Below are 17004 nucleotides of genomic sequence, written 5' to 3'. Positions count from 1 at the left end.
AAGAAGACATTCCAAATATGTTGGTCTAATTAGTAGGCAAATTTTAAGTCAGATTTTAACTTTATTTTTATCATATTTTTAAACTTCTAATTAGTCATTAAAATAATCAGTGGTCTAAAATTTCTCTTGCAAAACAAATCCTTAAGCAAATTCCAGAAAGCTCATCCAAGCTTGAAAAATCCTCCTACCTAATTAAAAGCATTGAAAAATCAGACAGTCGCTTCCTCCCTCTCTGTCCCAAATCTCCCATTTTTCATTCTGTCATAATAAAAAGATATTTTAGAAAAAAATAGTCCATAATAAATGTATGAACTATCTGTAGTCTTTTAAATCTAGTTCAAGAAAAAGACACTGAAAGCAATTTGCATTCAGTCATGACTAACAAAAACCCTTTTGATGTTACTGGAAAAGAGAGAAGTTTTATTTTGAGAGCCAACTATCACCAAAATCAAAGGCAGGTCTAGGTACTGGAAAAGTCTTCCCTCTGTGCCTATTGTGATTGCTCACCTGCAGCTGGCTCATGAAATGGTTCTCTGGATATCTGCTGGGGCTGTTACTCGGTCTTTACTCTGTCAGGTTCTCCAGTACTGAGGAGATGAGTCACAGATGACCGAGGGCTGCATTTCCTATATGCTGCTTAAATATGTGGTTACAAGACATTCATTCACCCCAGTGCAGCAGCCCCCTTCTCTGGCTGGTCAGCAGGGGCTCGTGTTAGGGGGCTTGGCATGTGCTTTGTCACTCCTCTGACAGCCCTGCTCCCCGAGCCATGCTCCTGGCACTCGCTGCACCCACCTACGCTGGCTTTGCAGCTGATGTAACGGGGAGAGCAGCTGGGCTTTGGAAGCAGCAATGAGAGGGAGAAGTCCCACCGACTGTGCTGCAAACAATAACAGCAGAAGCCCAGCTGGAAGAGGGATCCACTACTCCCACACCCTTGGCCATCCCAGCAAGCCTGGGAGCCAGCAGGCACCTTCTGCTGCTCACATTTGCTGTGTTTGGGAAATCAGAGCACGGCTGCTCCATGCTGTGCTGCCCATGTGGAAAAACACAGCCTCCAATTCCTGAGCATGTCAAACCCACAGCCCATCTTCAGTGCTCCACAAACACCAACGAAGTCTGTATTTCTGTAAGGGATTCAGATAAAATAGATCATATCTAGTGTTTTGAGTTGTTTGTCGTGAATTTTCCATCAAACCCTATATTTAAAGTAGTTTTGGCCCCTCCTCCAGAGGTCCGAAGCTCTTCATCAATGAAACAATTTAGTAGCTGCTTTGAGAGTTCCTTTGAGTTTAGCAAGGAATCTCATTTTAAAAATCTGTCTGTCTCTAAAGGATCCACAGCCTCCAAATATGCTGTGTTCCGACAACAAAAATCATTTATTTTTGTTTCCATTCTCTGAATGCTCCCATTTGCAACAGTTTCCATGCAGGACTGTCACCAGCTGGCTGGAGAGAGCACTTTGCACTGAGCCATGACCGGCTGCCACTCTCCAGTGCTGAGAGCAATGAATTCCTCTCTGAATTCCTCTCTGAATTCCTCCCTGTCTCCAGTGACTCACCTGGGCATTTGCCCTTCACAGCCCAGCTGCTTCTCTCTCTGCTGTGCCAGTACAGAGGGGCAATTAAAAAAAGCACAAGGTCTCATTTCAAATAGAGATGATAGGTGATGTTTGTTGCTGCACATGCTTGAAAAACATCAGCTTCACCAGTGACTGGTTAAAGTAAATCATACAAGGACTAGACTGATGTCCTTAGTAGCAATACTGAGACTTTGCAGGAGAAGTTAGGAAGGAATATTAGAGAGTGCTGGTTTATGCAAAGTAAGATATATAGTTGTATATTTGTAATCCATACATTACAAGACAAAAAAAAAAAATTTCTCCCCAAAGCCATATTAAAATTGTATGTGTCTGATAAACTTAGCCATTAGGAGGATTCTAAAGACCAAAATTCAGTATTCTCTAGCAGATGAGGGCACCCTGACTAGTGTTTCTTTTAGAAATCTTGGCTGTAAAAATTTGGCTTTGCAAGAATTAACTGTTTCATGTCCCCCACCTCAAATATAAGTCCAAAGTTTAAACGAATTTGTTCTCAGTTTTGCTACAACATTCTGTCTTTGAAAGGGTTTGAGCTTAGCTTTATGGTCAAAAAGCCTTATTAAAATGGTCTTTACAGACCAAATGACCATTTTTGTGGAATTCATGTTAGTTATTTAAATTGCAGCAGATGGTAATTTTTTCAGGAAAGAAAAATTTCTAGTGTGTTGCTTTAGGATAAGAAAAATAAGGTTGATATTCAGATGATTATAGATGAGGATCTGTTAAAGCTGTAGGCCTAAAATGCAGATTTCCTATCAACTTTAATTAGCTTCTGTAAACCCTAAATTATGTAGTTATTTAAAATTAACCAGGGTGAAGAAAAGCAGTTTTGTCAACTTTCTCTTATTTACACTCATCCAAAAAGATGGCAAAGCAACTCTGTAATATGACTTGTATGTCAGTGAGAAATGAATACCAAGCCCTGGAACTAAAAAATGCATCAGAAGGACCTGACAGAGGCTGAAATCAGAGGAACAATAATTCCTTATACAGAAATCAAAGTGCAAACGTGCTGAGGATGATGTCAGTGAAAACATGTGATATTTCTTCTGACAGAGGAAAGCACCTGTAGGGTAGATATGCTGAGAAATCTCTGTAGTTACAGCATTTGTGATGTTCCATTCACAGGAACACAGAGGTGCTGCCACTGTTGTTTAATATGCTCACACTTTAATGTGAGTGCACGCTAACAGCAATAAAAGACAAGTATGAATTCTGAAAAACGTTTGCATGACAGAAATGACCACAAGTCTTACTCATTAATTGTGAAGTCATTAGGCAAATTTGAAAAATCCTTATTCCTCTCATCTGAGCACTGTTCAGAAATACTCTCTGTAATTACTTTTTACAAAAGAAGAAAAAGAACATTATTTTCTGATATGGAGCCCCAGGTCATTGCAATTGCACAATAATTAGATCAAAGTCAGAGAGTGTTGCAGTCACTGTAGATGGATACAGTATAAGATAATCACTTCTTCACTATCGGCCTCTTCTCAGGGCTATTTTATCATTCTGCACATCAGGAAGATGCACGATTTGTTCATCTGCAGACCTATTCAAAGAGAAAAAGATGGTATTTCTCACAGTTCTGGGATATTATAAACCTTGGGCAACTGCAACATCTTGTAAAGACTGCATGAGTAATTCTGAACATTCTTCAGTCCCTGTCTCTTTTCACTGACCAACACATGAGATTAGCCTTGTAAACCGAACAAGGAGGATGGTCTCTGGCTATAAACAAGCATCTTACAGTCAATGGTGAGGTCTCTTCTATAGACACACTAATTCAGAATCCTGTAGCTGTTTCTCTAGCAGCTCTGTGCCTCTCTCAGACTCAAAATAGACCTGAAATAGCACTTGAGTGAAGCCTTTTGCACATTGACTTATTTACATCTTTGCTTATCAGATAAAGAAGCAATAGACAGCACACCAATACTAGATGCACACTATTACCACATGCCTGACCTGGACATATGTGACCTGATCTGTGCATAATGTTGTCTCCTTGAGCAATTGCTTATTCACAAACAGACACACACACAATTGGCTGTTTCTAATTATGTCCCATGTATGTGAAAAACAAACAGACATTAATGGCTTATTTATTTTCTGGCAAACACCCAACTGTGTTGGGAAGGTGTGCTGGGAAACCTACAGTGGTTTCTGTGGCTTGTGACTGTAAAGTGAACTCACATTCATCACTGTGTCTAAGAAGTTATTGTCTAGGGAGAAGAAACAGCTGCCTCCAAATCACCTGGCTGGATAGCAGAGAGAGAAGAATCAAAGCTGAGAGAAGAGTGGGTATTGCCTCCGGTGCACCCTGCAGGCAAAGAAAGCCTCTGCTGGCCACAGATTGTACCACTTGCTTTTAAGTTGTAAACACCAAATTCTATAGAGATAACCAGTGCCATAAATAAGGGCTTTTAGAGGACTTCGGTAATATTTTTCTAATCTTTTTTGCTAATATCTACATTATATTTATAGCTATAAATGTTTGTGAAATTAACTTTTATTAGCCAGGATATCTACAGAAAGCAGATAAGACTTTTCCCCGCCATTTGTGTGCATTCACAGCAGAATCTCTGACTTGAAAGGTAAAACCTTTAGTAAGAATGCAACTGATTGAATGCAGTTTAATCAAGGAGTTGAGGTGCTGATTATTATTAAAGAATATCAAAAGAATTTCTGAAGTGCCTATAAATTTCAATTTGCTAACATCAGATGAAAACAAGACTGTCACAAACAATATAAATCAAGATTTACAAAAGAAATAGTTAAAAATTATTTCTTCATTTATACTACAGGAATTTGAAGTTTCAGCACCATGTCCTGAAGATTTGACCTTTTGAGACCTTGGATTGTCCATGGTGTTGACCCTGTATTCATCACGAAGGGGTGAAGCAGTTGTTAACAAAGCCAAGTATGAAGCAAAAAAATAAGCCAACAGTAGAGGTCAGCCATGAACTATAGATTTCCTCTCCAAATTTCTTGCCTGAACAATTCATGCTGTTTACTGAACACCCAAAAATATCTGGGGCACCTGTGCCAAAACAGCAGTGGATAATAGTAGAAGGAGGAAAGAAAACAAATCCTTTCCAAAATGAGACAAGGCAAAAATCCAGATACTAAGAGCACTGCCACAGGAAAGCTGAAGTACAAATGAATAATAGTAGCTTTTTTTTTTTTTTCTGCGAATAACACAGAGCTCCCCTAGCAACTTGCTCTTGTCTGCTGGCTGGCTTGTCCAAAAAGGTCAATATCTTACCGAAGAAAAATCCAACCAAAACCCAAAAACCCTCCAGCTATTACTTGGCTTTTGAAGAGTTGCAAGGGGAAGGTTTCAGTCCTGCCATATGTGACAGCTGGAACACATGATGCGCCAATTGCTGAACTACTCAAGTTGCCCCAAGATGCATCTGCTTTTGTCTCAACATTTAAAAACACTTAAACAGTAGTTACATAAATTAGGTAGTGCTTAAACTGAAACAGATAACCTGGATTTTTAAAGCTGAAAATTAACATGGCTAAATAAATTGCTGTTTGATGGCCATTTGAAAAACAAGCACTTAGTTACCCCTTACAAATGACAACATCCTTCAATACCATTCTTTTCAAGTGCAGCTGCCTAGGACATTCATTTATGTAGCAACTGGATTTGAAGGGCAGGGATTTGGACTGAAAGAAATAACCCATCCATGGTGTCAAAATTGCACTTAGAGCTGCAGATAGGAACCAGACAATCAACAAAATGCATCAAATTTTCTAGGCCTGCTTTCCAACCGTGGTGCATTATACCTGTACCAGGCAAGAGTTTAGGTACCATTTTACTGTCATGTGTTTGTCAAGCACTAAACACAATGCCCCTTGGCCATGGCTTTTTTTCTCATATCTAGACAAAACATCCAGCCCCTAGCCCCGCATCTCTGCTGGGGATTTAACAGCCACGTGTGCAACATCATTGTGGCCATTGCTCTCCAGTCCTAGGTGTGACCTAAGCCAAGCTGCTGGCTAAGGCCAGCAAGGACTGGTCTGTGCCCTAGCTGCCTTCCCCTTCCACTGCCCTCCTCGCCCCCAGCAGAGGTTATCCGGCTCGGGGCACTGCTGGACTAATTCACAACAGCAGCAGCCGCTGCCGATGGTGAAGGGGGATGAGCTGTGCCGACGAGGGCTGGGGAGCGCTGGGGGGCTCGGAGGCCCTGACGCCCTTTGGCTTGTGGGGCACCGCGGGCAGGGTGCGCTCCCCGGGGCGGTCGGGCCGGCTCCCCTGCCCTGCTCTCCCGTCCCCGAGCAGCCGCGGCTCCCCGCGGTGCCGCTGCGGGCTCGGGGCGGGCAGCGGGTGCGGCGGGCGCGGCTGCCCGGCAGGGGAGGGGGCCGCCCCCGCTCTCGGCTCTATAATGCCGGGGGCCCCTCGCCCAGCCGCGCCGCATCGCTCCGGCTGCCGCAGCAGCCTGCGAGCGGCTCCGCTCCCTTCCCTCCCTCCCCTCCGGCCCGGAGACGCTCGAGGATTAGGGAAGGGAGGGAAATCCATCAGGCGAGAGGCAGGTCGGGGAGGCGGGCCGTCAGCATCCCTCCGCTCCGCCCGGGCCGGCGGCGCCGTAGGGCGAGCTCCGGTGCGGGCGCAGGAAGGGGCCGAGCTGCCGGAGGTGCCCGGGGCGCCGGCGGCTCCCAGCGGCCCGGATCCGCGGCTCGGGGCTGGCGGGGCTCGGCGGCGGGAGAAGCCGCCGCTGCTGTTGGCGTGCCCGTCGCTCGCGGTGCCGGCTCTCCCGGGATGGGCCTCCAGGAGCTGGCGGTGTGGCTGCTGGCGGCGGCGGGGCTCGTGCGCGGTGAGTGGGCGCCGGCCCGCGGGCAGCGCCGGGAGCCGCGGCGGGGCGGGTGGGTCTGGCGGGGACCGCAGCCCCGGGTCCTTCCCGGCACGGCGGCTCTCCGGCCCCGGCCGTCCCCTTCTGCCCTCTCCCAGCCTCGCCGCTGCGGGGGGCTCGTCCCGTCCCGGGCCGCGCTGGGGGCTGGCCAGCGCTGGGACCTGCCGGGAAGGGACACGGGAGAAGGACGGTGGGGATGAGGGACCGAACTCTGTCAAGGGACCTAAATGGTGGATGTCCCAGGGCAGAGGCTGCGGCTTTTTGTGGGGGGAGTTGAGGACAAGAAATCGGAAAGAGGGAGGTCCGTCTGGAGTGGGACAGGGAGGTCTCACATCTAGAGAACCTGTTCCTACCCTGTCGCACATTCCCCTTATTCGAAAACTGCCTCTGTCCCTGGTCTACTCTGCTCCATTCATGTAGACCTGCTCCTTCTCTCCACAGAAAGCCGGCAGAATAAGTATCCTCCCTGGATTTGAAGTGTAAAAAGGACAGAAATCCCCAAATATTAGCATGTATATTAATGTAGCGTCTATCATCTCTACCAAGAACGTCGTATCTCACTTCATTTCTAAGTGCACGAACAGCGAATAAAGCGGAGTGTATTTGCCCCAAAGAGTTCTCTGTCTGAAGCAGCCCGAGAGCAGTGCTCAGTCAAACCTGTGGCCATTTTTCTCCCATTGTCTTGCTGATGCCTTCTGCCATATCCCTGTTCTGCTTTTCTGGTTATAGCTATGCCAGGACAGGTGTCAAATCACAGTTACTGTATTTTCTCTTCATCACTTCTTGCTGCTGGACTGAACAGTGTGTACATTGAGAAAACATCATTAGCATTTAGAATGTATCACTCCTGGCCAGTCAAGAAATTATCAAAGAGGTAATCCCCTTTATAGGCTGGGATGAACATTTGTGATTAGGGTTTTGTTGTAGTAGCTAATGAACTATTTTGAATACAGTGGCATTTTTTTCTGGGAATGCAGCAGGTGTAATAACAGATACATAATATCTGTTAGGAGTGAAAAAGCATCCCTGAGCTTTTTCTGATGTAGAATCCTTATTATTTATCTTTTTATTCCTGTGCCCAAAGAATCTCTGCAAGGAGAGTTCCAAAGGAAGCTTTACAAGGAGCTGCTGAAAAATTACAATCCGTTGGAGAGACCAGTTGCAAATGATTCCCAGCCACTCACTGTCTATTTCACTCTCAGCCTCATGCAGATCATGGATGTGGTAAGTCTGTAACCTTCTAGGAAACTGTTTCAAAGGGTGGATCTTTTTTTCCTTCCTAGAAGGGACATTTGAGATAGCAAAGAAAGATTACAAGAAACTGGAATGCACAGTTAGTTTAAGACACAATGTCAAATTTTGTATGCATCTTTAAAGAACTAAACTTAGAAGTACAATTTACCTAGTTCTTAGATCTCCTGGCAGAAATTCCCAATGTTTTTAGCATTAGAAAATATTTCAAGGGGAGCTCAGAATGCACAATTTGCCTTTCAGATGCTTAACTGTCCTTAAAACCAACAAGCAGTATAGTCTGGGAGGGATTTGCAAAACCATATCTCTTGATTTCTGGTGGTCACTTAAGAGCTGCCTATTTTGGAAGATGGAGGGGAGAGGAAATCCCAGCCAGAATCCAAGTTGTGTTATTTCCTTTGGTATCTACACAAGATTGCTACATTCTATATGCTTAAACAGCTACTGCATTTACAACCATATTTGATTGGTATATCAATAGGTATTCCTGTGCTGTACTTGTAGAATGTACTGCAGGATCTCTTTGGGTTCAAATATGACTAATTTAAGCTTCACTGTGTCACAGTGGCACAGAGATACAACTTGGCATATAAGTGGGTTTACAGTATTTGTTTTTACTGAATTCCACAAATAATAAGGAAGTTAAAATCTTAAAATGTACTTATAACCTCAAAATTCCGTTATCTTCCCATCAGATACCTAAAGTTCAAGACACAGAATTAATTTATTCTGGAGTTGTCAAATTTAATTAAAACACACGCAAAATGAAATGAAAATATCCACAGATCACTAGACAATCTGTGTGTAGTCAATGACTGGCAGTCTTGGCTAATATGATTCAAAAGGGAGCTTTTGGTCCTATGTGCCTTTCAAGAACCACCCTTCATAGTCAGTCAGAAACCTTAGGGTTTTTACTGGCTGTTTAGTTACAGCTCATTCTGCTTGCCATAAAACTCACTGCATTTCTTTCTCTGAGATCTGGGATTGACAGCCAAAGAAAGAAACCAACCATGAAGTAAATTAAGCTTCACGCTATAAAACAAATGAGTTTTCTTCATTGTCAACAAGAAGTAAATGCTGGTGGGAATGACAGCTACTTGCAATAACAATTACTGGTTTAACAAGCTAGAAACAAAACATGTCACCATCATACTTTCCTGTAGTTTATATATTCACTTTAATGGCTTCTCAGCTGATAGCCACTAATTCTAATTGGGAGTTAGACCTCTCCAGAGCCAATCCATCAAATCCCTGCCAGAACAGATTGAGCCAGGCTGGATCCTGGTTGCTGCTATTCCTTAATAAGGTGAAGTCTCTTCCATTGCACTCTGCTGACAGGAAAGGGGAGACAGTATATGAAATCTTTTCTAAATACAATGGATGTTTCTTACCTTGTATTTCTAGCTTTAACCTGTCCTATTAAAACTAGCAATTTTCTACCCCATGGTTTCAGATATGTTTTTCTTTTAATGGTATTGCACATTAATATGCATGCTAGGATCAGCAGTACATAATGAGGGATCTGTAAGTGCCAATTGCCCCAGCTTAGTGGAGTTCACTAGAAAATAGAATTAATTAATTGTCTAATGAGAATGCAAGCTGGCATAGTAAATTATACAAAATGTTTCTAAATGGGGAGGAAGAGCAGGGGCAGCATGAGAAAAATGCAGTTTGGGGATGTATTGCTGAAGAGAAGAACTAGGAAACTATGTGAGTGCTTAGAGAAGAAGTGGGAGTACATGGTAGGCCTGAGATACAGCAAAAAAAATTGTAGGAGGTCGAATTTAGATGGAAGAGGATGGGATGCAAAATGGAAAGAGGTTTGAAAAAGTGGACTTCAAAAAGAAAAATCTTAGGAGACAAAGACTAAGGCATGCTTTAGAGGAAGGAGAGGAAGAGGGGCAATGGATGGTCATAGCTTCAGTACAATGGCAGTAAAAATAAAGAATAGGATGTAGATAAGCAATTTATTTTTCTCTACTTCTCACCTCACAGAAACCCCTCAATCTGCACATAAAACTGGTCTTTGGCTTCTGCTCGTCTGGTATTTCAGTGCTGGCATAGAATCTTAACCTAATTTAGGCTTAGGAAAATTTCCAGCATATACATTTCTGAAAACCAGATTATTGAAACATACTGATATAATTTCCACACTGAAAAAAATTACAGCCACCACATTTTTAAACACTGTATGGAGGTAAATACCTTCTAACAGTGTTGTTTTCTCTTGTAACATCCATCTCAATAATAGTACCAGAGGAGAACATTCAGCCACTGCCTGTTGGTTTGGAGGGAACACTAAGAATAGACACAGCAGCAGTGCTTTTCCTACTCTGCTACATCTCATACAGAATACTGAATGGCATAGGAAAACAAAGGCAGTGAGCATGAGGGTGTGAAGTTTGTGCCTAGCCTAGCATTTTTTACAATAGACATATCTGTATCAACTGTAAGTTAATACAATTAAGAGAAAATATCACAGGTATTTCAACCAAAAGTCAGAAGATGAAACCTTAGAAATTAAGTAGTCACACATTTATACTGCAAATGACTGCTTTGAGACACAAGCATGAAGAAGAATACACTGAGGTACAGAGTGATAGTTCAAACACAATTTTTAATGCTATCAAAATGAGCAGAAAAATCAGTCTTATTTTAGTTTGGACAGGGCCTATAGAGGTCATCTTGTACACTCCCCTACTGCAAAGATGTCTTAAATGGATTATGTTACTCAGGACTGTGTCCAGTTAAGTGCTGACCACTTTGACAGCCTTCCTGGCTCCTGTCCAGGAGTTTCCACAACCTTCCTGAGCAGTCAGTATGCAACTACCATCATGGTAGATTTTTCCTAACATCTAAGCATAACTTCCTATTTTTCAATTTGGGAACAGTTCAAAACAGTTCTAGAAAAATGAGACATATTTTCTTCTTCAGGAAAATAACAATAACAACAATAACAATAATAATCATAATAACAATAACAACTTTTAGTGAAGTATTCCAGATTTCTTGACCATTTCCAGCAAGGTGTGCATATTTCTGAATAACATAGCAGAAAGCTAGAGAATGAAATCTTGGTAAACCCACATGTCAGAACTCATTCTCAGAGTAGCTGTCAATGGTTCACTCTCAATATAGCAAATTTTCAGCTTTCTAGCTGGAATCTAGAATTTTTACCAGCTTTCTACATGGAACTTGGGGCAGCACCTTGGGAGTGTCCTAAGCTGATCTCAGCCTTTGCTACTGGAAGTAATCTCTCCGAGTTCTGGGCTCATGCTCCCACAGCTGTGGCTTGTACCACTGCCTCTCTGAGTGAGAGTTACCTTATCCCTTTTTGAGGGGTCAATTCTCTACATCACCTGTACTTTGGCTTTAGATTAGCTTGAACTGCTCACAAAATTACCTGTAGTGGTTCTTCACCTAACATATTATCATATGTCATATATTTCAAAAAACGCAAGCGAGCTCTGTCTCTCATTCAAATTGAAAAACTTGAGAGAATGCTGGATCAATACCATCTTAGCTTGTGACTTCTTCAACAAGAAGTGACAAACATTTTGGTGGGTATGAGTGTGACCATTTTGATCTACTCTGATAATAAATCAGTTAATTTTTTAGAATCAACATTTAATTTATTTAAGAAAGTTGAATTAAGCTACTTATCCACATGAATATTCAAATTATTACTTATGTTGCATAACACTACTTAGGAATCTTTCATGATTCCTGATGATACTTGCTGGCTAATTAAATAATTTACTACACAACAGTTTTTGCTTATTTTCCAGTTTCTCCTGTTCCCTTTTAAAAAAAATACTAGTTAGAGGAAAGAAAAGCACTGAATAGTTGTTTGTATGTCATAAGCAGCAGCAGAATCTCAAGGGAAATCCTGTTCCTTTAGGCTGTTCAACCCACTTGTGCAGACCAAAGGATAAATGAAAAGCACGCTAACTTTTTTACCTTTATCTGAACTTAGTCAAAGTTTTCTTATCCTACATTGCCCTTGGTTACTTGCATGACTTAGTTTTATATATTCAAGGGCTTTTGTCCTTGTTTTCTTTTACACAGTGAAGTGATCCAGCTGACTACAATGACTTACATTCAAGCCTTTGCAAAGTCTCTGCATAAGGATCTGCAATTCAGTATTTGCAGTCCAATACTCCAGACCCACTGGGCAAGACAGTAATGTCAAATATCTTGAAATTTTGAAAAGAGAATTATGCTGTCATTCAAAGAAGCGTAACAGCTTTGGTAAAGAAAAAGACTATAAAAGAAACATCTTGTCTGCCAAAAAAGGAAAAAAAGAAGAAAAAAATTTAAATCTGGAAAACGAATAAAAACAACCAAATCAAGAGACTCATTGAAAAATGGTGCTAATGAAGTTCTTAAGCTGTTTATCAGACCTCAGCAGCCTCTTTGCAAACAATGTCTGTGGCAGAAGCTCATCAGATTTGCATTATTCTTTTAATTTTAGCATTCATTTGTGTACATTAGAAAACATCTCACTGAGCTTTATTTTCTTCTCAGTTTGCTGCTTGAACTTTTTTACCACCAAGGGAGAAACTGTTTGCACTTTCATCTTACAGCCATTTCCATTCCACCATAATTTATTCCTGAGAGTTTAGAAAACGGGAAAGGTGCTGGGATATGCCTTCTGATCTTTTTAGTTAATTTAATACCAGGAAAGTTATTGGATTATAACAGAAAACAGAGTATTCTATTTTTCCATTAAATCTGAAGAACAGATCAGACAAGCGTCTAAAATAGTCTTATAGTTGCTCTACTTTAATAAGCAGACAACACCTCTCCCTACCCTACTGTGGTGAGATATTAACATACTAAGAGAAACCACAGCCTTATTTCTGTGATATTTGTCTGTCTTTCCTGTGCTTCTAAAGATCTTCTGGATTTTTTAACTCTTCTGTCAGCATTTTACCTAGTGTCCTCAAACAGTGTTTAGACCTGGAAAGATATTTTAAACAGGAGGATGTGTAGGATGGAATGGGAAGCAATGAATGTACACTAATTAAACGCAGTTTGTGAGAAGGAAAAAAGGACTGAACTAAAGTCTATAAAAAACCCTCCTGATAATAGTTCACTTGAGGACATTAGAGATCTTCATTGTATGTGAAAATCAGAACTCATATTCTGCTTTATGGTTCCACAGGAGAGATGTTTGGAACTTTTTTGTAATATGATTGAGCTTCTCAAACATTTTTCTTATTCTTTGTGATATAAGTAATCAGCTTGAATCATAAAAACTCAGTACCTCATATGTTGCTTTCTAACTGCATTAGTATGGATGCCCCATTAACTTAAGTGACTAAACATCTACTTCTATGTCAGTTGTGATGAAGAGGGCTTGTAACCTTCCTGTGAAAAGCATGGCTAAGATGCTTGGAAACAGATTCCTCTGTGACACTGCTGTAGAGCATAGGGACCACCACATAAAGCCTTCAAATTCTACACAGAGCCTCTTACTAGAACAACAGAACCTGCAGTGTCACATCATCTAGTAATTATTAGCAGTCCTTAGTAATCAGCTAATGAAAAAAAATTACGGCGCAAGATGTAATTCCTGGGAGTCAGATCTGGCTAATACTTGGTCTTATATAAAGCTTGTAATTTACAGAAGTTTGGCCAATATGGATCAGCTTGTTATGATCTGTGGTAATTTGCTTGGAAAGATTGAAAGACCTGTATTTCTTCATGAATGTTCTTGTCCTTGGATAGTGGGAGGGTCTGGCTCCCTGCAGTCCCAGTGCAGCTGAGTGTTCCCAGCCCTGTGTGGCTGTGGATGGTTTCCCTGTTCCTGGGAGAGCCATGGGTGTCCCAGCCCAGGAGAAGCCCTGGCTGCACCGTTTGCTCTCTGCTCCCACAGAGCACCTACCTGCTCCACAAACCTGCTGCTCCTTGGGAAAGCCTCTTCTGCTGTGCACAGAACCATGGGAGCTACCTTGGCTCCTCCTGGGCTTGATTTGCCTCTGACTGCAGTGACAAAATACACGAGAAGGGAGTTCAGATGCAGGTGGCTGCCCCTGCTGAACACATTTCTTTTCTGGGAAGGCTTCTGGAAGTGCTGTGGGAGGATGCTGTGGGCTGGGTGAAGTATGGGAAAGCAACTCCCAAGTAACCATCACGGCCCCAGCCCCACTCCTGTAGCGTGATCTGTGTGGGTCTATAAGTTGGCAAGAATGTGCTGCAGCAATTTTGGGGATGATGGCAAGGGAAGGCAGGAAATGCTGCTAAAGCAAAGTGGTATTTCTGTTCCTGTTCTCTGTCTCTGCTCAGGGCTGCATTCTCAGTGCTCTGTGGATACAGTGCCTGCTTTTCTCTCAGCAAAGCACATGCTACCAAAAGTTTCCAGTCATTTACAAATCTAATATTGCTGACAGCGGTTGAACAAAGTATTGTCAATGGATTGGAAGCAAACAATTCTGTATCTCTGAGCAGCATATTAACATAAATACATTCAAATGTTAATTACTTCAAATGTTAATTACTTCAAATTTAGATTATACAGATGTGAATTCTTCAGTTTGTCCTGAACTCTTCACCATATTCAGTAGCCTGAACAGACTACAAAACAATCCAACTGTTCCCAATCTAAATATATGATTTACCAAAATGGAAAAGAAAGAAAGGAAAGGAAAGGAAGGAAGGAAGAAAGAAAGATCTCACAATGGGTGGGCAGCAGGAAGCCTATTTATACAAGCACTTATGTAGAAAAAGAAATATTTCAAAATTAACTTAGAATTTTAATTACTTAAATCATTTACTTTACTGTGTTAACCAGTTTATTTTTAATTTATTCAAAATTAAAAGATTTATTTTCCAAGAATAACAGAAGCAGCCTGAAGTAAATGTCTATTCAGATTTAACCTTCACTTGTGCTTGCATTTTCATGCCTGTTACTGCAACTAGAATTTGATTTGTAAAAAGGAAAGGCTGGTGACCCTGGCTTCAACAACAGCTAACTTCGAAGCACTAAGAGCATGGCATGAAGCCATGTGCTTGCTGCTCACTGGCAGCAAGATAAGAATATGACATTCATCCAGTTAATCTCTCCCAAATCTTCTGGTAGTGATGTGAGGCCACATTTGTATGGTTTATAATCCCATCTCCTCATTCCTTGTTTGCTCCTCATAAAGAACTCCCCTGAAGGGAAGATGATCAATAACCCTGTGCAGACTTGGGGGACCCATGCACATATTTAATCATACAGCACTGCTACTTTGCACTTTTATGGCTTGATTTCTGCCTTCAGTCAGAAGTGTTTGTACATTTCTGTGCTCGGCATGTCCTTAATTACTCTCAGTAACTACACAGGTGTGCTGGTTTAGGGTTTGAGAGGAAGGCAGGAAGGAAGGAATGAGGCCTCTTACCCACCATCTCCAAAACTACTAAATGCAACAATGAGAACAGAAAAAGTAATGAGCACTGTGTCGTGGTTTGACAGAGCTCAAGAAATTCAGATGAGCATTTTTATGGATTTTGGAGTGTTCATTCCATCTCTGTCCCCACAGACAGAAATAATCTTTTCACAAAGGAGAATTTGCTCTTTTGTGCTGGGGAAAAAGCAGCCTGAAGGACTATGTAGGTGTTCTGACATTTCAGTCATGACGCTTGTTGCATTTGTGAAGAAACAGATACAGCTGATTTCCATCAAAGTACTCCTCTCAGCTAAGCTCCCTGTTTCTCAGTGCCTTTGTAAGTGATTCTCTACAGGCATATCAGAGAGGTGGGCACAGTATGGATTTTCATGGAAAGCAGGAAAGGAAGACCCTTAAGAGGACACTCAAATGTGTCCATCAGAGGATGGGTAAGGAATAAAGAGAACCTCTGTAATATGACTCATCTTCTTGAGTTATTGAAGTGTCTTAGCAATACGTCCGTGTCAAGAGTTGCAGAGACATTCAGCAGGATAAGGAATGCATTTGGTACTCTGCCCTTCCCCAGGAAGTTTTTTAATTGCCATGGTGATGTCTGTGCTGTATCCTAGATTGACCAGAGAGCCCAAGATATCCAAGATAATGGGTAATGTTACATATCACAGAAATTTTGGAGCAACTTCTCCTTGCTTGATTTTCCTATATTTGGGAAGATGGAGGTAGGGTGTAGTATAGCTAGAGACACTGTCTGGAATGAGTAATAGCATTTTGGTATCTGACTCTCTGAAGCTGGCTTTACCTATGTCCATTTGTAATGCACAGAGCTATTCCTGTGGTTGTGTAAGATGCCTCTGTCTCTGTGGATCTGGTGTTCCTCAAAGGTTTCAGCTGATGTTAAATCATGGAGAATATGCTCTGGTCAGGTGTGGAAATTTCTGTTGCTGTTACTCACAAAAATAGGACAGATGAACACCAGCAGCAGGTTGGTGTTGGAGCTGTGTGCTCTGATCATGCACAGGGAGAGGAAAAGACAGCTTTGGGTTCATCTCCCTGCTCTCCCATAACTTTCTCTTCTCTCCTTGAAGAAATAACACATACTTTCCTTCTGCTTCAGTCTGCTGGTACATTGAAGTGTAACAATCTGGCCTTCCAATTTCAGTATTTTGCAGCTAACCTCTAGAAAGATAAATCAAGTTCAAAGGCTTTGATTCCCTCTGGTTTTAACACCACATAATGAAGGGGCTATGGGGGCTCCATTCTTTGATCTTATCTTATGATACTGTTGGTAGTTCTCAGATTCCAGCATGTGTTCAGAGCTGGGATGCCTATCTGTGTTAGGCTGGCAATGCTAATCAGCACCTAGAATCAGTATTTAACACTAATTCAGGGTTCAGTCCTCTCAACAGGAGTCTGCTACAAGAAACACTGGAATCAAGAATTATTTGTAAATAAAGAAACAGAAGGTAGTTATTACTTTGCAAGTTCGCAAGAAATTTATTTGCACTTTAAGGTCTATGCTATATTCAAAAATTGAACTGAGTGAAACCCTACAATTTATCACAGAAATTTGTAAGGTAACTTGAAAAATACAACTTGCTTTTCAAAATATTTTTTTATGCAAGATGTGCTGAGGTATGTGATTAGTCATGCTGTACTCTGCTCATTTCATATGCCTTATCCCTGCTTGTCTTCGCAAAGATGAATGTGTTCATATCTAAATACAATCTCTTGCTAACAATGATGTACTGAAAAAAAAAGACAGACTGCTGTTACAATTACATCCCCATGGTAACAAAAATGGTACATTATGAGCCTCTCACACATATTTATCATCTCAACTTTTTTTTCCTGGAACTTGTATAAAGCCACTTCTCCAGCCCACTACCAGGACAAAGCCCTGGTG

General features: G+C 41.7%; 1 protein-coding gene across 3 annotated transcripts in view; it reads left to right on the top strand.

Annotated features, from left to right (window-relative positions):
* The first annotated feature begins 6169 nt into the window (after positions 1 to 6169).
* The window catches only part of LOC110471410 (neuronal acetylcholine receptor subunit alpha-7), a 79576-nt gene continuing 68741 nt past the window's right edge, over positions 6170 to 17004 (top strand). For all 3 annotated transcript variants that reach the window (XR_014957596.1, XR_002465589.4, XM_021532028.4), the window contains exons 1-2: positions 6170 to 6423; positions 7544 to 7683. Coding sequence is in view for 1 of the 3 variants with exons in the window: in XM_021532028.4 (XP_021387703.1) it covers positions 6369 to 6423; positions 7544 to 7683 (195 nt within the window). In the remaining 2 variants the exon portion in view is untranslated. The remainder of the gene's footprint in view (positions 6424 to 7543; positions 7684 to 17004) is intronic.

Source organism: Lonchura striata, chromosome 10 (assembly GCF_050655825.1).
Source record: "Lonchura striata isolate lonStrDom1 chromosome 10, ASM5065582v1, whole genome shotgun sequence".
NCBI classification, from domain to species: domain Eukaryota; kingdom Metazoa; phylum Chordata; class Aves; order Passeriformes; family Estrildidae; genus Lonchura; species Lonchura striata.
Note: the sequence above shows the minus strand (reverse complement) of the source record. Positions and strands in the feature narration are given on the sequence as shown.